This window comes from Pseudorca crassidens, chromosome 3, assembly GCF_039906515.1.
Source record: "Pseudorca crassidens isolate mPseCra1 chromosome 3, mPseCra1.hap1, whole genome shotgun sequence".
NCBI classification, from domain to species: domain Eukaryota; kingdom Metazoa; phylum Chordata; class Mammalia; order Artiodactyla; family Delphinidae; genus Pseudorca; species Pseudorca crassidens.
This window is the reverse complement of record NC_090298.1, coordinates 110,325,469-110,346,286: the sequence shown is the minus strand read 5'-3', so window position 1 is coordinate 110,346,286 and position 20,818 is coordinate 110,325,469. Positions and strand designations below refer to the sequence as shown.

General features: G+C 42.1%; 3 protein-coding genes across 4 annotated transcripts; 1 reads left to right on the top strand and 2 right to left on the bottom strand.

The window, feature by feature from the left end:
- On the bottom strand, window positions 1–4,523 carry LEAP2 (liver enriched antimicrobial peptide 2). Its single transcript, XM_067731730.1, has 3 exons — window positions 2,380–4,523; window positions 2,017–2,156; window positions 1–1,709 (listed from the first exon to the last, which is right to left on the bottom strand). Exons 1-3 carry the CDS (start codon window positions 2,434–2,436, stop codon window positions 1,673–1,675), a joined length of 234 nt encoding a protein of 77 aa, XP_067587831.1. The 5' UTR covers window positions 2,437–4,523; the 3' UTR covers window positions 1–1,672.
- Window positions 4,524–7,318: 2,795 nt separating this feature from the next.
- UQCRQ (ubiquinol-cytochrome c reductase complex III subunit VII) lies at window positions 7,319–8,323 on the bottom strand. Its single transcript, XM_067731729.1, has 2 exons — window positions 8,170–8,323; window positions 7,319–7,518 (listed from the first exon to the last, which is right to left on the bottom strand). Exons 1-2 carry the CDS (start codon window positions 8,321–8,323, stop codon window positions 7,424–7,426), a joined length of 249 nt encoding a protein of 82 aa, XP_067587830.1. The 3' UTR covers window positions 7,319–7,423.
- Window positions 8,324–8,589: 266 nt separating this feature from the next.
- Window positions 8,590–13,628, top strand: GDF9 (growth differentiation factor 9). Of its 2 annotated transcripts, XM_067731728.1 has the most exons (3): window positions 8,590–8,677; window positions 11,105–11,300; window positions 12,425–13,628. In XM_067731728.1, the coding sequence occupies exons 2-3, from the start codon at window positions 11,123–11,125 to the stop codon at window positions 13,390–13,392; spliced, it is 1,146 nt and encodes a 381-aa protein (XP_067587829.1). In that variant the 5' UTR covers window positions 8,590–8,677; window positions 11,105–11,122; the 3' UTR covers window positions 13,393–13,628. The 2 variants fall into 2 exon arrangements, with proteins under 2 accessions (XP_067587829.1, XP_067587828.1); XM_067731727.1 differs by lacking the exon at window positions 8,590–8,677 and having other exon boundaries at window positions 8,705–11,300.
- The last annotated feature ends 7,190 nt before the right edge of the window (window positions 13,629–20,818 follow it).

Sequence of the window (20,818 nt, the reverse complement as noted above, 5' to 3'; positions counted from 1 at the left end):
TGGGGTCGGGGCGGGATGGGACGGGGCTCACCAACAGAGCTGGCCCAGGTGGTGGTGCCTGAAAAGGCATCACCTTTGAGGACCGGATGTAGGGTTGGTAAGCACAGTTATGAAAATTTCTATCTAGCCTCCGTTTTGAATGGTTTTAAGAAATTTTGTATATGGAGGATGGAAATACTTATATATTTATTGAAAATCCTTTTATTTGAAATTAAAATTATTTGGTGAATAATGGTTTGATATTTGGGGAGGGTTTTGGAGGGGAGGTAATGCCGCTGATAAAAGCCTTGTTGATTCTGCAGAAAGGTACTGTTAGTGTCTGATAGAATGCCTTTGTTTTGTACATGATCCAAATCTTTGTTTTACATTTCTTTTATCCAAAATATTTAGGCATCTGACATTTTCAACCAAAATTTCAATTATATACTGTGATTTTTATTTGTTGTAATACATTAAAATTTCAGAGGTACTTTGGGGCTCAAAAGCTAGGATTTCTAAGTCAGTATGTGCATTTCACATAACAAAGCTGTTAATGGTGAGCAAAGTATTATATACTAACTAGATTTTTCCACATCTGTATAGTATATTATATGTATTTTGTGGTATTGAGATTATAGAAAGTTTAGAGTGTCAAACATGCGTTTAATGTGTATTTTTAAACAAATTTATGGCAATTAAAATATTTGGAGACAAGGGTATCACATTTCAATTTGTAAAGATCTTTTTAACTCTACTGTGTCATTAAGATGCTTTGTATAATGCCAAACCATAGCTGGAGAAACGAAGTTTAATAAATATCAAATAGATTTTCTGTATTAAAGTTTATAAACACTGCTCTCTACACTTCTTCAACTCCTACTTTGCCCTTTTCGTGTAATTTCTGTTTTGTATTTTAGGGTCCAGTGCTACTCTTCTTTAAAAGTCTGGTCCCATCAGTCCAGGTCTTAATTTCTGATTATAGAAATTCTGAACTGGCTGGCCATGGGTCCTTCTGCATAGATCAGAATTCACCCTGTTCCAACAGAAATCTCATACACATCCTTTTTGTTATTCTTCATGGCTTGGGCTTTTATTGTTTCATTTTCTTCCAGTTCTCTGTTCATGGACAAACTAGGGCACATCGTCAGGTACTGAGTGCCAGTATCGCCTGTCTTTTGACACCTCACTGAAATGTTCTTTACGTGGAGTGAAGGGTTAGGATCCAGGGCCATAGTTTATGAACTTGCCGAGGTTAATCACTAGCTATTAGTAAACTTTTGCCTTTAGCCTGCCATTGTGTTCTTTATTTCTTCAAGAAATGTTAACTCTCACTGCGCTTTCTGGATTGAGAAGTTAACACATTATTAGGCCTTGCTGGGTTTTCTATAGTATACAAAATAAATCCTTCTTCCCCTCAAAAGCATGAATTCCAGGCTGCCAGAATTTCAGTTTGAGACATTTTATAGTATACATAGAAAAATAAACTCTTAAGTTGACTAGTTATGCTTATCTGCATATCAACATTGTAAGAAGAAACGGAGACCAATTTAAAGCATACACCTGTCTTTAAACATCTAAAAACACAACATTGCTTTACTTAAGTGCCTCCAACCAAATGCAGTTAATCAATATTCCATAGAACGGAGCATTGTTGTAGGTAAGTGCTGTCCTCTTTTCCCCTGGTGTATATACATCATTCCTGGGCCACATTTAGGGAACAGCGTCTTTTTCTAAGGGAAAAGAAAAGGTGATTTTTAAGACAGAGGTCTAGCAGTGCCCAGAGCCACGTCTACTGCATTTCCTTCCTCTGCTTGATATCCAATCTCAGGGTAGAGCGAAGAAAGGAAAGGAACTACTCTTTCATGGTACCTGTGTGGAGCCGTTCTTGGCTTTTAACTCTTGAGGGATTCTCCCCCGTGGAGCTCCCACCTCAACCCAGGCACTTTTCCACCCCAATTTTATTTTTAGGTCTGTGTATGTGCTGATCTCTCCTTTGCGCAGCTTCCCAGGCCTCTTGGGCCCAGGTTTGTGGAGTACCTGCATAGCCTTGTGATACATTCAGAATCATCCCAACAGGAGGCTCCAATGGGCCTGAGGGAAACCCCTCTCCAAAATGGGGTCATTCTCCTCAGCCTTCTCTTTGCTGAACTCAATTCTGGTATTGGGGAGCCATATACCTGTAGGACAAAGACAGATTCACCTCAGGTATGGAAGAGTTGAAGCCTTGCTGTACAACTTGGAATAATGATTCCCCACCCCCACCCCCCCCCGCCAGATACTGTAGACTCAGAGCAGAGGGTCCATTCCTCAGGACTGAGTCTGGTGCTCAAGGTCTGCTTACAGTTCTTCCACCACCACTACCATCCCCACCCACCCACGTATGTATCCTTCTCTTCTTACCTGGCCTAACAGCAACAGGCAGACCAGGAGTACTGCGAAGAGTTTGAGGTGCCACATCTCAGTAGATGGGATATTGGATCATGAAGGCTGGGGACAGTTCCCACTCCCTTTTATAGGTAGATCTGCCTCTTCTATGGTTGCCAAGTGAGATGGGGGCAAAGTTTATATTTGCAGTCAGAGTCAATTTAATAAGTTAATGTCTACCAGAGAGGAATGTGCTCAAGGCCTGCCTTTCAGGCATGTAGTATTTACTGATCCCTCATCTGGACTTTGAGTGATCTGTTGCTGGCGTGGACCTTTTCACCCATTTTGCCAAAAGTCAGCACTACCGCCTCCCCTTTGAAAAGCCACGTGAAGCCATTGAGGGAGACCAGACACCTAGCCACGTTTTGATTCCAAAATAGCTTAGTGAGATCACTTTAGTCAAAACAGAATTCTAATAATGAGGTCTTCAGAAATAGTGTTGACCCCTTTCAGCCTTGTCTAGGAAAGCACTGACCTATTTTGTTACAGGCAATTGGATAAGGCCCTTATCTCCCATCTGTGGGAGGATACTTCAGCAAGCATGGTCTACAAGTGCCCCAGATCCCCATTTGTATAGATGGACTATCACCCTAATTATTTGTTCCACATCATCTCTGTAAAGAATGGAAACCCAGCTGCAGAAAGTTCAAAGTCTGGCCTACCTGCCATCTCCCAGGGGAAGGGCAATCAGGACTGACTGGTTGTTTCAATCATGGGTGAATTGAATGAATAAGTATAGGTTGACTTTGTTTCCTTTTTTAAAATGTGAATGAGGAGATAGCAGGGGCCCCTAAATCAGTGAGAGAGCTTGATGGTGGTGATAAACATTGTCAACCTTGAATTACTAGCTTTCTTGCCAGTAGCTGACTGGGCCTTTTACAGAGCACATCCTTCCAGCAGCCTCAGGGAAGCAGGCATAGGGCTGAGATCTCTCCAAAGCCCAAAACATTGTCACCTTAAGTAGGAACCAACACAAGTTTCTAGACCAAGAAAGAGCATGTACCTAAACCATGAGTAGTTATGGGTACCCATTAAATGACATAGACATTTTAATAAATTTGTGTGGAAAGGTGTGAATTCTGAGTAAGATAAATAGGACTTCAGATTTTCCTATAACCTGGAAGGAAAAGCCAAGAAGACAAATGCAACAAGATTTTTCTTCAGCCTTGTGTCTCCCTGAACACCTGGCTGTTACCTCTTCCCAAAGCCCTTCTCATCTTCACAGGTTGGATATGTGGTGAGGGCCTGCCTGTTCCCAAGGAAAAGTGGAGGAGATGTGGCACAGCTGAAGGTGGAACAGGACAGTCACGAATCCTCTTGCCAAGGGAGAAGAGGGTGGTATGGTGGGCCTCAGAGCTGGGATTGGGTGGGTTGTGACTCCACAGATCTGTCTGCTTGGTTCCAGTCCTCTCAGGACCGGGCAAGGCCTGGAGGGAGATACCACTGCTTGCACTTAAGGAACATTGAGAAGCAGAACTATGCCAAACTCACCTAAGCAATCCTGCAATTCTGAGACTAGTCAGCTGTTCCTTCCCTTTACTCCTGAGCTTTGATACAGAATGACCCCAAGTAGGGGCTTAGCTAGAACTTTTGTGGGGTGGGGAAGAGGCTGTGTGGTGACCTAGTGAACACTGGGTAAGAACACAAATCTGATTAAGTGAAAGACTGAACAGCGTGATATCCTAGAGCCAGTTGGGTCTGTGGACTGAGTGCCAGCCTCCTGTTGAGCGTAGACGGATGTGCCAAATGGGATTTGGAAAGTGCTGATTCCAAAGACGGATACTTTCTCCTAATCCTCCATTTCTGCCTTCCTGTATTTCAAGGAAAATCAAAGTAGCCTTTTGTATTAACTTATAAAGCCAATACGACAGCCAAGGATAAGGGCCTGAGGCTCTGGGCCCCCTCTGTGCGCGGGGAGAAGGACTATTCATCATCATGCGTGTGACAACACTGCAGAAGCCTTTGTAGCTCAAGCCTCTTATTTTTTTTTTGGCCTCACCGCAAGGCATGCAGGATCTTAGTTCCTCGACCAGGGATGGAACTCGCGCCCCCTGCGGTGGAAGCACAGAGTCTCAACGACTGGACCGTCCGGGAAGTCCCTTAAGCCTCTATCTTGTATGCCATCCCTCCTCCCAAAAGAAAAGATGCATTAGTTACTGCCTGTGGAAGGAATCACTGTGAGGGAGAGTATTTCATGTGTCTACAAACTCTGTAGTTGTTTTATTTAAATATGGAGCAAAATCAAACTTTTAAAAGCAAAGCAGCATCCAAACAGCATTAAACTGAAGTGACAGAAGTTGTCCACAGCCATCCCACATCCCTTGAGTAGCTGTGGCCTATTCCTGACATTAAAAAATAAAAATTGTAAAAGTCTAGGGGCTCTCTACAATCAAGTATTTTGCTGAATGAATCAACCCAAAGTACATGTTCCTTCCTCCAGCAGAAAGGTCTAGGCGTCCATAAGGAGAAATGCTTGGCTGGGAGGCAGGAGCCGGGGGCCCAGGTAGGGGAGCTGACCAGATGCCAGCCCTGGCCCTCTTTGGGCTTTAGTTTCTTGTTCTGTCAATGAGATGGGAGCATATCTCTGAGGCCCCTCAGGCACTGACATTTGGGGGTTCAAATGATTAATTTAGAAGAAGAAAGTGAGACTGAAGCATGTTTGATAGCTTACAGCTTGGAAACTCTGAATACAACAATACAAGTGTTTCTGAGGTTAAGTGCCTAGGGTGAAATGGGAGACAGAGTGTGTAGCTACATGAGCAGCTATCTGAAACACATTCCAGGTAGAGGGGAAATCATGAAGGGCTTGACAGTAATTGGAAACTTTTGCTGCCCCTGAGCAGGAGATGCCTAATGAAAAATGAAAGCCTCTGAAATGGAAAGACTTTTCCAGGTAAAACTTCAACAAAGGGTCAAAGTGTATTTGCTCAATTGCTGGCTAGAACTGGCACGGACTTCTGGGCCTGTATCTCTGGGACTCTGTTGGCCGACGGAAAAATCCCCTTTGCCGCATTCTGCAGAGATAAAAGCCCTTGTGGGAGCAAGTGCACTGCTGGGGAAAAGAAGGGCTAAATGAACACGGGATTGTGCCCCAGCAGCAGATGAAGGAGCCACACCCTGGCTGGAGGCTCCAGGTGGGTGGGTTATAGGCACAGAGGCCCACAACAGTGATCCCTCGTTAAGAGACTTCACCCATTTTCCTTTTCTTTATGGATTTCTACAGATAGAATAAACCATAAAATGATTCCAGATCCCATACATATCATGTACAGGAGCACTGAGATATAACTCATATTCCACACCATCCACCAGCCCCACACCACCCCCGCAGGACCCTGCTACACAGAGCTCTGGGTCTCCAAGCGTAGAGAGGGAAGCCCCTTGGTGAGGGACAGGCTTAAAGCAGCCTTTAACAATTTTATCCAAAAGCAGAAGCTGAGCAAGGGCTTATAGGACAGTCTTCTCCGTAGAGCACTCCTGGGATAAAAGGTTTCAGACCAAGAGGCTCAGTGCCTGGTCTGGGCTAAGAAAGGGTAAGTTTGATTTTGGGCTGGTATCTCCAAAGGACTCAAAAGAACCAGAATAAAAGTCTAAGGGTAAAATGAAGCCAAGATATGGGACAAGGAAGGGCGGCCATAGTCCCTAGGAAGCTTGGGGCTAAAACTGGAGGGGAAAAAAACCCAGAGATCAATGGCCTGTCAAGGCAGTGATCGATCCTCCCCTGGCCGGTGAACCTGTTCCAACTATGCCAGGTTAAGGATGCATTTATACCTTCTTCAGGCCCACAGCTTTCACCAGATTCTCAAAGGAGTCTATAACCCATATACGTTGCAGATCAGGCAGCAAGCCCTGGGAATAAACTTGGACAAAAAGCCAAACAGGAAAATTAGACTATGTTTGGTGAGACAAGAGTTTTCATCACACCGCTGTCCTTTGTTAAGCCTGTACCACCCTGCCAGACTCTTACACGCCACTCATTTCACTGTTAACCTCAGACCTATGGCTTTGTCTTAATACATCTATTTGATGAATGCGAAGCTCACAGCTAAGGAATGAGGGTGTGATAACACATTGAGGAAGCAACAGTTAAAGGCTATGGGCCCAAGTCTGTCAGTCTCAGCTGTACCTCCTTCTCCTGCCTCACGATCAGTGCCATCTTACTGATTTTTGTTTTGTTTTGAGGTAGTTTTGGTTCCTGAAAGGCAGAAACAATCATTAGAATAAGAAGGAAAGACACAGCCTGGGCCAGATGCTGGCTGCCCTGTGAAAGTTGCTGCTCTGGACCAGCAGGAAATCTCCTTCCATACACAGCTAAAAACCACTGTTAGCAACCTGGTACAAACACAGCCAGCTTGCTGACCCCAGCTCTAGAGGCAAAGGGGTCACCTCACCCTTTCCTTTCATAGCTGACTTCCTATCATGTGGTACAGCACAGCTCTAAGAGCACAAACTTTAGCGCTCTACCATTCACTAGCTGTATAATTTGAGGCAAATTACTTAACGTCTCTGTGCCTGTGTCCTCATCTGCAAAATGAGTGTAATAATGATACTTCAAAGGTGGTTTTGAAGGACAAAAAAACAAAGGTAGTTGTGAGGTTTAAAAGAACTTTTTTGTGTAAAGGGCTAAGAAGAGTACCTGACACACTGTAACTACTAGATTTTATTGTCAGTATGGAAATAGTGGGCAGGGAGCCAACATTACCCACAGTCGATGCCATCCACGACTGTTCAGCTACAGGAGTAGCTGCAGCTACATTCTTGTAGGTTATGGAACAAGGAGCGAGCTACAATCCTTCACCAAACTCAGACTAGCCAAAACCGTTCAGGACTCGTGCTGGGGAGGGGAATTCATGAACTTGAAAAGTAACAGTCACATCCAAGGACTCTGCTCACACAAAACGCAAAATCATAACAGTGCAGCCTACAATAAGTTTATTGTGTCTTCAAGACACTGCAATGTAGACTCCTCTCCCAGAGAAGGGTCTTTCAGAGACAAGGAACTATTATCCAGATGAGTTGCTCATTTGTCATTTTCATAGGCAGCTGGATTCTTCCTCTTGGATTTCTCAAACTCCTGGGTTCCCCATGTGTAGACAAGATAAAACACTACGAATGCTATAAAAATAATAAATGAAAATAAGCAGTGAGCACTTACAAGACACATGGATCTCAGTCCTCTTTTCTGATTCACAACATATTCTGCCTTCCTGTCTCTAGTTTTTAAGAAACCACTCTTAAACGAGACGATCAAGAAAAGTTACATTACAAACCCATTTTTACAGGTGTGTAAAAGAAAGGGGTTTACCCAGGAAAATTGGTGACCAACTCTTCCCTTATGGCTCCCCTGTTGCACATTTTAAAATATTTTAATGAGATAACTGAGATCAAATTCACATAACATAAACTTCATCATTTAACCATTTTGAAACGTACACTTCTGTAGTTTTTAGCAAAGTCACAATGTTGTGCAACTATCATCACTATCTGCTGCACCTTTAACACAAAACAGTTCATCGCTAAGAAGTGGGTAAAGATGACCTCAGAGGGAGACGCTGGAGTCACACAAGTGACCTTGGGCCTGTCATTTAAGTTCTCTATGACTCACCTCCCTCGTCTATAAGATGGGGAGGATATGACCAGTTCAACGTCATTCAGTTCTATTCAATGAGAAAACGTGTGTATGGCGAGCTGTAGAGTGCTCAGTGAGGGACCCGCAGTGCCCACTGTGGATGGGAGTCCAGCCCCCCGCCCGGCCAGAACACTCACGCGGCGCGACGCGAAGGATGCACGCCCGAGTGCGGCGCAGCACGTTGGGGATGCCCTTGCTGAAGTAGTGCGGGAAGGCGCGCTGCTCAAAGGGCGACAAGCTGTAGGTGATTACATGCCGCATCCGCATCAGATGCCCAAACTCGCGGCCCATGGTCGCGGTGGCGCCTGCAGGACGGAGGGTGGAAAGGCGCTGGGCTCAGGCCCCGGACATGCCGCCCCCAACCCGAGGCTCTCCCCGGCGCTCCTCATCCCTCCCAGCCTAGACGGCGCCCCCACCCCGCCAGGGCCACCGAGACCGCACTACCGGACCCCACTCCCGCACCGAGGTCACCTCGCCCTCCGCAGCGCGGGATCCACCGGCTTCCGTCCACCACTTCCGGTAGGATCGGACGCCGCGCTAGGAGGCAGTGAGGTCACTTCCGGGAGGACCCCTTCTCGGCTGTCTCCGGAGGAAGGCGGCATCCTCACCGGGCGGGAGAGGAGCGCCCCGGCCGAGTGACGTGAGGTGGGTGGTGCCTGCTTGGGGGTGGGGCCAAGCGCGACTGAGTGGGCTCTGGGGGCACCCTCTCGAGTCTCTCAAACTTCTCCTCGGTTCCCGCCTTTCCCGGGAGCCGCACGGACTAAGAGTTGAAGAGCCAGGGCCCCGCCGGCCTCGAGGGCCTCGCTGGCCGCGCGCTTAGGGTCGGGTGTTCTCCCGTGGTGGAGAGCGCCCCTGAAGCCGCCGCCTGGCAGCCGACGCGACGTTTTGTAGGGTTTTGTCCAGTAGCTGGAACAGGAATCGGTTATGTTCAAGCTCTCAGCGACCTCAGGCCCCGAATCAGGGACACGGATCTGGGACTTCTCTTGGCACCCACCGGATTAGAATCCACTGGCAGGGTGTAGACTTTCCCAAGAGAGAATAAAAATGTTTCCTCAAATTTAGCCACAGGAGCCCTCAAGTAATAGTCCAGCAACTGCTGAACAGCTGTTAGTGGTGGTAGGAGGGAAGAAAGAAGCGACCTCCACAGCAGCCGGCTTCTCTCGGACAGGGTTCTGCCGCGGGCGGGATGTCACGTTGCCCACAGTTCACTCCACTTCCCAGGAGGGAAGCGATTCCATTTTCGGAAAAGTGCTGTCTGCTTAAGGATGCCGCTGTCCTGTACAGCTGACTGACTTTTCCACTTGATGCAGCATGTCTGTGAATGTTTTGTTCATGGCATTGCTGGCCATGTGTAATCTAGGACTAAGTTCTCATTCAACAGTTTGGCTGTGTTTTATAATCCTGCTTACCAGCCACGGGCCAGGGAGGCTTGGCAGGCAATGAACTTAAAATTTACAAATAGGGACTTCCCTGGTGGCGCAGTGGCTAAGAATCCACCTGCCAATGCAGGGGACACGGGTTCGAGCCCTGGTCCAGGAAGATCCCACATGCCGTGGAGTAACTAAGCCCATGTGCCACAACTACTGAGCCTGAGCTCTAGAGCCAGCGAGCCACAACTACTGACCCCACGTGCCACAACTACTAGCCGGCACGCCTAGAGCCCGTGCTCCGCAACAAGAGAAGCCACCGCAATGAGAAGACAGTGCACCACAAGGAAAAGCAGCCCCCGCTCGCGGCAACTAGAGAAAACTCGCGTGCAGCGATGAAGACCCAATGCAGCCAAAAATAAACAATAAATAAATAAATTTATTTTAAAAATATTTACAAATATACCTCGGTTTTAATCAGCCTGGGTACTGCATAGACTGGTCTGTATCTTATACCATGAGTATATTCAGCTCTTCATTGTGCACGCATCTCATTTTTTCTAAAACATAATCTCTAACCTGATTTTAGCTCAGAGGCAAGAACATAAATACTTATAACAGTTAAGAACAAAAATATCCTAGCAAATTCTACTACCATTAGAGTGATTAATAAAAAATAAAACTTTCAATTATTTTCTAGCACCTGAAAACACCTCTAAACCTTTCAACTAAAGTATGTATAGATGAATGTGCAGACCAAAGTAAAGGCATCAAGATAATTATATTTAAAAATGAGTCAGGATTAAAGGCGATGTCCTCCTTTTTAAAAGCATATTGCAGTATTCCAAGTACATATCCTTACTAAGCTACCTGAGAGAACTAGGCAACTTAATAGTTCTGTGCTCTCTGGAATTTCATTGCCAATTGTGACTTTCTCTCACCCTCCAAATCAACATGCAGTAAATTATTCTAAGCACCTGGAAGTGGGAGAGGTGATGAGAATAGAGAGGGAGAGTAAACCGAATACCATAAGTTGCATACCAACAGATCTGTGTATCATCATGAATAATTAGTTAGCCTTTCCATGTCCCTTGGAAGTTTCAGCAAGCACCTAAGGAACACTTTAAGGATGCTAATCTCTCTCAGAAAATGGGTGGTTTTATTTTAAGAGCCTTCCTCAATTCCTCTTAGCCTTTCAGCTACATAACTAGTCCATTAACTTAAGCGATTTTAAATAAATGCCAGGGAAAAGGAAAAGGAAAGCTACATAACCAAGTAAATCTGTATCTAGTTAGGAGAAATTGGATAAATAGGGTGTTATCAGCTGTTTGACATACAGCTGATAAAATTACCTTCAGCTAGGCATCCTTGATGTCTGATTACAGAAGTGAACCTAGCCCACGCACACACCTAACATTATTTAAGAGACCAACAGAGGCTCTTCCTGGCTTTTAGGAAGAAGACTGGTATGGGGAAACGTGTTTCTTGCTAATTCTTCCAAGCCATGGCACTTCCCAGCAAGTTCTTCCTTTGTTTTTGCTGCTTTGCCTGGCTCTGTTTTCCTATTAGCCTTGGTTCTCAGGCTTCTAGGGGAGAAGCTCAGATTGCAGCTAGTGCTCCATTGGAAACTGAGGCTGAGCCTCAGTCCTCTCTGCAGCCTCTAGATGGGAGACACAGACCTGGCCTCCTTTCCCCTCTCTTTAAGGTTCTGTACGATGGGCAAATGGAGGCCCCCAGGCTGCAGCCAGATGACAGAGCTTTGCACTATATGAAGAGGCTCTATAAGGCATGTGCTACCAAGGAGGGGATCCCGAAATCCAACAGAAGTCACCTCTACAACACTGTTCGGCTCTTCACCCCCTGTGCCCAGCACAAGCAGGCTCCTGGGGACCAGGTGACAGGTGTGTAGGAGCAGACTGGTTAATGTGTGGAGGGAAGAAGATAGACCTTCTGCATTTCAGTTACAGAAAGGATCTGGCCCTTGCTCCTTGACTTACATTTTACTTTGCATGATACTCAATATCAAATTCCAGACAAATCTGGTACTTGATCTTATTGTTTCTTCCTAATGCTCTCTCATGGGTTAAGCTGCGCTAATATGATAGAAGAGACTTAATGGCCCTAAAGGCTGGGAAAGCATCTTGTCCAAGGTCACAAAATCAAGACTGGAAAAGAGGTATTTTGACTTCTAGTTGCATATTCTTCTCATTCTACCAATTCTGGCCTGGATATGTGCCTAAAGAATCTTTTTCAGTTGTTGGTGTGTTTTATGAAACAGGATATTTACCCATGTTTGTTGCTTTCTGTGAGAGGAAAGCTTAAGTACCTACGTGGAACAGTAGATCCTTATAAGAACAAAGCATTAGTCAACAATTTTGTGTGTGAGAGAGAACAGAACAGCACTATTAAAAAACAGAATCTATATTCACTAGCTCATAACTTACAGAAAACCCTTCTAACTCAGCAGGTCCTTTGTGGCTATTTAAAACCCTTCCTCCTTCCTTGATGTCCTGTTTTGTTATAGTGGGTTTAGAGTCTCCATTTGTTGTCGGTCTCAAGTGTTCCAAATTAACTTAGACAATTATGTTTTCTTTATTGATTCTGTCCATAAGGACTTGAACGTTTTCTTAACAAGCCTGGCAAGTGTCTTTATTACATTTTTCCCCTTAGAGACTCTTCAAGAGAAAAATACTGCTCTCCTCCTTAGCTTCCTCTATGTTTGAAGCAAATTATTAAGATTCTGAAACTTCAGAATGTAGTGAGTCCCGGTTTTAATTCACCACCAGAGCTGTTCTGAATTGCTGGTGATTAAGTATCCAGCTGTAAGTGCTGGGACTTAGTTATGGTACTGGTTACCTGCTTTTTTTTTTTTATAACACCCATCCCACCCCAACTTTTGTTTTGAGACTTGAGAAAGTGGGAAAAGAAGGGTGGAAGCACATTCTGAGGTGCTAATTCCTTGATCTGACTTTGTGTTGCTTTCGATTTGTATTGAGCATTACTGGTGGCGTGTTTTTCTCCTCAGGTACCCTCCCATCATCAGTGGACCTGCTGTTTAACCTGGATCGTGTTACTGCTGTTGAACATTTACTCAAGTCAGTCTTGCTATACACTTTCAACAACTCCGTTTCTTTTCCCTCTCCTGTTAAATGTGTGTGCAACCTGGTGATAAAAGAGCCAGAGTTTTCTAGCAAGACTCTCCCAAGAGTTCCATACTCATTTACCTTTCACTCACAGTTTGAACTTAGAAAGAAATACAGATGGATTGAGATTGATGTGACGGCTCTCCTTCAGCCTCTAGTGGCCTCTAACAAGAGGAGTATTCACATGTCTGTAAACGTTACGTGTGTAAAAGACCAGCTGCAGCATCCTTCAGCGCAGGACTGTCCACTTAACATGACTCTTCTGGTAGCCCCCTCACTGCTTTTATATCTGAATGACACAAGTGCTCAGGCTTATCACAGGTGGTATTCCCTCCACTATAAAAAGAGGCCTTCACAGGGTCCTGACCAGAAGAGAGAGCTGTCTGCCTATCCCATGGGAGAAGAGGCTGCTGAGGGTGTAAGATCGTCCCGTCACCGGAGAGATCAGGAAACTGTCAGCTCTGAATTGAAGAAGCCTCTGGTTCCAGCTTCATTCAATCTGAGTGAATACTTCAAACAGTTTCTTTTTCCCCAAAATGAGTGTGAGCTCCATGACTTTAGACTCAGCTTTAGTCAGCTGAAGTGGGACAACTGGATTGTGGCTCCACACAAATACAACCCTCGATACTGTAAAGGGGACTGTCCCAGGGCGGTCGGACATCGGTATGGCTCTCCGGTTCACACCATGGTGCAGAACATCATCCATGAGAAGCTCGATTCCTCAGTGCCGAGACCATCCTGTGTACCTGCCAAGTACAGCCCTTTGAGTGTTTTGGCAATTGAGCCTGATGGCTCAATCGCTTATAAAGAATATGAAGATATGATAGCCACTAAGTGCACCTGTCGTTAACATAGGCTCCTCTCAAGTAAAACCGTGAGTCTCCTGGCCAAAGTAAATATCGTGCGGCTGTCTGCCTTTGGGAGAAAGTTTCATGTATCAAATCTCTAAATGTAATGCAGTGTGTTGTGTAAGGAGGAGCCTGTGTAGATTAGCACATTCTGTGGCATCTATCACTGTAAAGGGATAACAGCTGCCTTTCTCATTTCCAAATGTAAATAAAATGTACTTCTTTGGAAAGCTTTAAATTTTTTTCCCCTGAGTGATTATTTTTTTCTTTTGTAGGAGTCTTGTTTTTGATGTAAGAAAAAAAAGCTTAATTAGCATAAATCTTGGATGGAACTGCAGCTCTAAATAGACAATTCAGATTGCTATAGTCTTATTTAATGGAACCATAAATTCCTGTGAGTGGCATAAATTTTCTCTGTGTGTGGTTTTAATTAAAGATTTGCTTTTAAATGGTCATTTGAGAGGGAGAGGAAATGTGTCTAAAAGATAGTCTCAGCTCCACTTACTATCCCTTTTTCAGAGTGAGAGAGACTAACTTCTCTATATCCTGACGAAGTGAGAGTCATTAGACTAGAGAGTATGCAATATAACCCATATCTGTTATATTAGTGATTGGTACTAACTCTGCTCCTTAGATGGCTTATATAAATTGGTTGACTCATGTCAAACAATAACATTTGTCCCATTTATTTAAAGGAAATAGCCTTGCAAATTTTCCCAAGAAAATGCAGAGTTCAAGGTTTTTAAAATGTATTTTCTCCTTTATATATTTTAAAACTCTGACCCATTGCAAGGAGGTCAAGAAGCGTTTCTTCTTGGCTGGTTGGCTTGTTTTTGCTGCTTTCCCTCAGCTCCTATCACTCCACCCCGACAGGTTTTTTTTCCAGGTGGATATAGCACTGTTAGCACTAAATTAAGCTGGCAGTGACTAGGTTATATTACAGAGCAGGCCTTGTTTGGATATGAGGGCTTTTATGTGGGTTTTCAGTAAACCTACCTTGAGAAAGCCCTGGAGGCGCAGAGTCCGGGGCCGATGCAGTGATTTTTTTCAGTTTGTAAAACCCTTATCTACAAACCAAAAGTAACTCCAAGATGCAAGTACTTCTCATTCTTGTAAATGATTTTTGCTTGGTGCTTAGTGTCTAAAGAAGTCAGCTGGGATTTTGATAGGGATTGTGTTGAATCTATAGATTAGTTTGGGGTGTACGGCCATCTTAACAATGTTAAGTCTTCCAATCCACAGGTGTGAGAAGTTTTTCCACTTATTTAGATCTTTCATTTCTTTAGAAAATATTTTGTAGTTTTCGAGTATGTTTTGCACTTTACATTATTAAATTTATTTCTAAGTATTGTCTTTTGATGCTGTTGGGAATGAAATTGTTTTCTTAGCTTTATTTTTGAATTGTTTCCTGGTGTTATCTTGTATACACCTTACAAACCTGCACACACTGTCCAAAATGCTCTATCTGCTCATGATTTTTTTCCCTCCAAAAAACATTTTTTCCAAAAAATGGGACTGAAAAGTTTTAGGTGGCCTGGTTTCCAAATAACTTTGCCATCTGTTGTATAACTTGAAGGAGTCATTACTCTTGGGTAAATGAAGCTGCAAGTATAAGAGATAAAATGGTGTTTCAGGGTTTTGTATCATTCTCTGTCATTCTTAGGAGTAAAAAAATATTTGGAATGGCCAGGGCACGAGTGATGGTGGCAAGGTACAACTGAGCTTATTTAAAGGTAAATCTCCCTTAAATATGGCTGTTTTCAAATGGACCACATGAAATCTACATCAACTTTAAGGATTCCTCATAGTTCCCCAAATGCCCGAAACTGACATTTTTTTTCCCCTTAAACAGGGGAGTTTGTTTTGCTTTATTGTTGTTTTGGGGTGGTTTTTTTTTTTTCATGGCCTAGTTCTGCGGCTGAGTATGGAATATGGTCGGCAATCAGAGGTTTTGAAAAGAAGAAAATGGTGGGGTAGTTTTGGTGGAAGTTAAGTATTAGGGTCAATGCCAAAATTAGGAGTAGATAAATATTATAGTTCATCCGTATAGGTAAGTTCTAAAATTGACTGACTTAAAACACTTTTGCACAGTGTTTTGATGCTATAGCTGAGTAATGATAGCTTGAAAACCGTAAGCTTTACTTCCCCCATCCCTTTAGGCTTTATTTGTAAATCTAGTCTCTTTCATTCAGAGGACAGCGTTAATATGCAGGGCTTCTATATCTGCTGAATTTAAACTTCAAAGATTCTCTTCTACACAATCGAGGAGGATACACTAGTCTCCTAACTGCCTTCTCCGTATGAAACCTGTGTTTCTTCAGTTACTCTTATAAAAGCTGCCAATTTAGAAAATAAATGAGAAAGGACCATAGTGATTTAGATCTGGAAATTCAAGGATGAGGCTTCATCTGCCTTAAATAGGTGCATTCAGCTTTGGTATTTAGTCCAGATGAGATACGAGGTCACCTAACTTGATGAGTGCCTTAGTGTACCAAGGAACAATGGGCCATGTCAGGAGCCGGGTTCTCCTTCAGCTCTGAGTTTCCTGCTCTTTATCGGTTTAAATCAACTCCTGTGTTACGCTGAATACTTTGTTTTACTAATCAGCTTCAGGAGCAGCAGCTGCTCGAGTTGGTTCAGAACTCAATTTAGACAGCCTGTGGGAAAAATTAAGTTGCTCTTTCACGAGGTAAAGGAGGAAGTATTCCTGACTATATAAGTGATAAAAGAAAAATGCTCAGACAGAAGAACTTGGTTTATATCAAAATTTTAAGTAATTGATTTCAATTTGCAACTTTGGAGAGATTGTAACTTATAAAATAATTGAAATGAAATTAAAACACTTAAAATACTCTTTAGAATATTTAGAGGATGTTAAGTCCCCAAAACATTCCTTAAATATAGAGATTGGCTGAGTGGATTATGATAGAGCAGAAAAGTATGCTGTTTTATACATTAACTGTTCTATAAATAGATGGAAAAATAAACACAACCTGGAGATTTAGACACTTCATCCTTTACCAGAATTGACAAGCCAAGTAGGTTCTCTTCATGTGGTTAATTACTTCCTGATGGAGATGTCCTTCCCAAACCCCATTTATACTAGTCAATTTTTGGAAAGGGGCTTGATTGGTCAGTAAGACTAGGACTATTTCAATATCCATTTAAAGAACAGGATTTTATAGATGGCCTGACAGTAATTTCTTCGTTCTACCTTACTACGTAATACAACTTGTATGGAAGAATTGAGTAACTAGATAAGTGTGGATAAGAGTCAGCTGTATATTTTGGACATCTTATTAAGAATAAGTGCTTTGTGAACAGTTCAGAGTCATTTACAGACCTGTCTGTGGTGCTGGTGTCTTTGCACATTGAAGTGCTGTGACAGGCAGTGTTAGGAGTTCATAGCCTGTGCCTGGATGTCATTTTGGCATTCTCAGAAATAATTAGCTCATTGAATAAATATTTATTGAACACTGACTATGGGCAGGTGCTGTGTGTGCTTAAGAACAGAGTCTGATGTCCTCAGCTCCGGGAAAAATATATCACCTACCAGAAATGGAGACTTCCTTTATTATCCTAAGTTCCAACAGTGAGCGTTCAGCACCACAGAACATTCTGTGGAGGAATACATTTTGGGGTGGTACTACATAAGCAGGCTGAATGAATACTAAATTATCTTACCTTTAGAATTTTTTAATTAAACATTTTAAAGATAATTATAGTTTCACATGTCATTGTAAGAAGTAATAGATCACATGTATCCTTTATCCAGTTCCCTCAATAACATCTTGCAAAACTATAGCATACTGTCACAACTAGGATATTGACATTGATACACTAGGTTAGAATTTTTCACACGTTGAAACCAACTTGGGTCAAGGGAGATGTTGACCCTAACATCAATAAAGTTTTGATATCTCTGGGTGGAAATAATGGTTCAATATTTTTTTGTCTAACACCATTTCATCTCTACCTTTGAAATTTTGAGGGTTTTTAAATTGAAGTATAGTTGATGTACAGTATTATGTTGCAGGTGTACAATATAGTAGGTTACAGTTTTTAAGTTATACTCCATTTCCAGTTACTGTAAAATATTGGCTATATTCTGTGTTGTACAGTACATCCTTGTAGCTTATTTTATACATAATTGTTTGTACCTCTTAATCCCCTACCCCTATCTTGCCCCTCCCCACTTCCCTCTCCCCACTGGTAACCACTAGTTTATTCTCTATAACTGTGAGTCTTTTTCTTTTTTTTTTATTCACTAGTTTGTTGCATTTTTCGATTCCACATGTGAATGATATACAGTATTTGTCTTTGTCTGACTTATTTCACTTAGCATAATACCCTCCAAGTTCATCCATGTTATGGCAAATGGCAAAATTTCATTCTTTTTTATGATTGAGCAGTATTCCATTGTATGTGTATATATATGCGTGAGTATATATATATATATATATATATATATGCCACATTTTCTTTATCCACTCATCTGTTGATGGGCGCTTACTTTACTTTCTTGGCAATTGTAAATAATGCGGCTATGAACACTGGGGTGCATTTATCTTTTCAAATTAGTGTTTTTGTTTCTTGTGGATATATACCCAGGAGCAGAATCATTGGGTCATATGGTAATTCTATGTTTAGATGTTTTTAAAACCTCCATACTGTTTTCCGTAGTGTATGCACCAGTTTACATTCTCACCAACAGTGTATGAGGGTTCTCTTTTCTCCACATCCTCAACATTTGTTATTTGTGTTCTATTTGATGATAGCCATTCTGACAGGTGTGAGGTGATACCTCATTGTGGTTTTAATTTGCATTTCCCTGATGATTAGTGATGTTGAGCATCTTTTCATGTACCAGTTGGCCATCTGCGTGTCCTCTTTTGAAAAATGTCTAGTCAAGTCTTCTGCCCATTTTTTAATTGAGTTTGTTTCTTTGAGTTGTATGAGCTGTTGATATGTTTTGGATATTAACCCCTTATTGGCCATATCATTTGCAATTATTTTTTCCCATTCTATAGGTTGTCTTTTTATTTTCTCAATGATTTCCTTTGCTCTGCAGAAGCTTTTAAGTTTAATTAGGTCCCATTTGTTTATTTTTGCTTTTATTTCCTTTGCTTTAGGAGGCAGATCCAAAAAAATATTGCAAAGATTTATGGCAAAGGGTCTTCTGCCTATGTTTGCCTCTCGGAATTTTATGGTATCTGGTCTTCCATTTAGGTCTTTAATCGATTTTGAGTTTACTTTTGTATATGGTGTTAGAGAATGTTCTAATTTCATTCTTTTACATGTAGCTGTCCAGTTTTCCTAGCACTACTTTTTGAGGAGACTGTTTTTTCTCCGTTGTATGTGCTTGCCTCCTTTGTCATAGGTTAATTGACTATACATGTGTGGGTTCATTTATGGGCTCTCTGTTCTGTTCCAAAGCTTTGATTACTCTAGCTTTGTAGTATAGTTTGAAGTCAAGAAGTGTGATTGCTCCAGCTCTGTTCTTCTTTATCAAGGCTATATTGGCTATTCATGGTCTTTTGTGTTTCCACACAAATTTTAAAATTATTTGTTCTAGTTCTGTGAAAAATGCCATTGGTAGTTTAATAGGGATTGCAGTAAATCTGCAGATTGCCTTGGGTAGTATGGTCATCTTAACAATATTAATTCTTCCAATCCAAGAACATGGTACATATTTCCATCTGTTTATGTTGTCTTCAGTTTCTTTCATCTGTGTCTTACGGTTTTCTGAGTACAGGTGTTTTACCTCCTTAGGTAAGTTTATTCCTAGGTATTTTACTTTTTTTGCTGCAATGGTAAATGGGATTGTTCCCTTAATTTCCTTTTCTGATCTTTTGTTGTTAGTGTATAGGAATGCAAGGGATTTCTGTGCATTAATTTTGTGTCCTGCAACTTTACTGAATTCTTGGATGAGCTCTAGTAGTTTTCCGGTGGCATCTTTAGGATTTTATATGTATTGTATGTTTACTTTCCATGTATAGTATGTATATTTTCTATGTATGTCATCTGCAAACAGTGACAGTTTTACTTCTTGCATTCCAATATGGATTCATTTTATTTCTTTTTCTTCTCTGATTGCCGTGGCTAGGACTTCCAAAACTATGTTCAATAAGAGTGGCAAGATTGGACATCCTTGTCTTGTTCCTGATCTTAGTGGAAATGCTTTCAGCTTTTCACTGTTGAGAATGATGGTAGCTTTGGGTTTGTCATATATGGCCTTTATTATATTTTGAGGTATGTTTCCCTATACCTACTTTCTAGAGAGGTTTTTTTTATCATAAATGGATATTGAGTTTTGTCAAAAGCTTTTCTTGCATTTAATGAGATGATCATATGAGGTTTTTTTTAACATCTTTACTGAGGTATAATTGCTTTACATTGTTGTGTTAGTTTCTGCTGTATAACAAAGTGAATCAGCTATACGCATACATATATCCCCATATCCCCTCCCTCTTGCATCTCCCTCCCACCCTCCCTGTCCCACCCTTCTAGGTGGTCACAAAGCACCAAGCTGATCTCCCTGTGCTATGCAGCTGCTTCCCACTAGCTATCTTTTTTACATTTGGTAGCATATATATGTCAATGCCACTCTCTCACTTCGTCCCAGCTTACCCTTCCCACTCCCCGTGTCCTCAAGTCCATTCTCTACGTCTGCATCTTTATTCCTGTCCTGCCCCTAGGTTCTTCAGAACCATTTTTTTTTTTTAGATTCCATATATATGTGTTAGCATATGGTATTTGTTTTTCTCTTTCTGACTTACTTCACTCTGTATGACGGACTCTAGGTCCATCCACCTCACTACAAATAACTCAATTTCATTTCTTTTTATGGCTGAGTAATATTCCATTGTATATATGTGCCACATCTTTATCCATTCATCTGTAGATGGACTTAGGTTGCTTCCATGTCCTGACTATTGTAAATAGAGCTGCAATGAACATTGTGGTACATGACTCTTTTTGAATTATGGTTTTCTCAGGGTACATACCCAGTAGTAGGATTGCTGGGTCGTACGGTAGTTCAATTTTTATTTTTTTAAGGAACCTCCATACTGTTCTCCATAGTGGCTGTATCAATTTACATTCCCACCAGCAGTGCAAGAGTGTTCCCTTTTCTCCACACCTCTCCAGCATTTTTTGTTTGTAGATTTTTTGATGATGGCCATTCTGACAGGTGTAAGGTGATACCTCATTGTAGTTTTGATTTGCATTTCTCTAATGATTAGTGATGTTGAGCCATCCTTTCATGTGTTTGTTGGCAATCTGTATATCTTCTTTGGAGAAATGTCTATTTAGGTCTTCTGCCCATTTTTGGATTGAGTTGTTTGTTTTTTTGATATTGAGCTGCATGAACTGCTTGTAAATTTTGGAGATTAATCCTTTGTCAGTTGCTTCATTTGCAAATACTTT

Excerpts from the sequence above, each read along its gene's own strand:
- LEAP2 (XM_067731730.1), bottom strand. The coding sequence starts at position 2,436 with ATGTGGCACCTCAAACTCTTCGCAGTACTCCTGGTCTGCCTGTTGCTG. Across the intron at positions 2,157-2,379 it reads GCCTGTTGCTGTTAGGCCAG|GTATATGGCTCCCCAATACC; the intron begins GTAAGAAGAGAA and ends TTTGTCCTACAG. Across the intron at positions 1,710-2,016 it reads TGTATCACAAGGCTATGCAG|AAAAAGACGCTGTTCCCTAA; the intron begins GTACTCCACAAA and ends CTTTTCCCTTAG.
- UQCRQ (XM_067731729.1), bottom strand. The coding sequence starts at position 8,323 with ATGGGCCGCGAGTTTGGGCATCTGATGCGGATGCGGCATGTAATCACC. Across the intron at positions 7,519-8,169 it reads CATCCTTCGCGTCGCGCCGC|CATTCGTAGTGTTTTATCTT; the intron begins GTGAGTGTTCTG and ends TTATTTTTATAG.
- GDF9 (XM_067731727.1), top strand. The coding sequence starts at position 10,904 with ATGGCACTTCCCAGCAAGTTCTTCCTTTGTTTTTGCTGCTTTGCCTGG. Across the intron at positions 11,301-12,424 it reads TCCTGGGGACCAGGTGACAG|GTACCCTCCCATCATCAGTG; the intron begins GTGTGTAGGAGC and ends TTTTCTCCTCAG.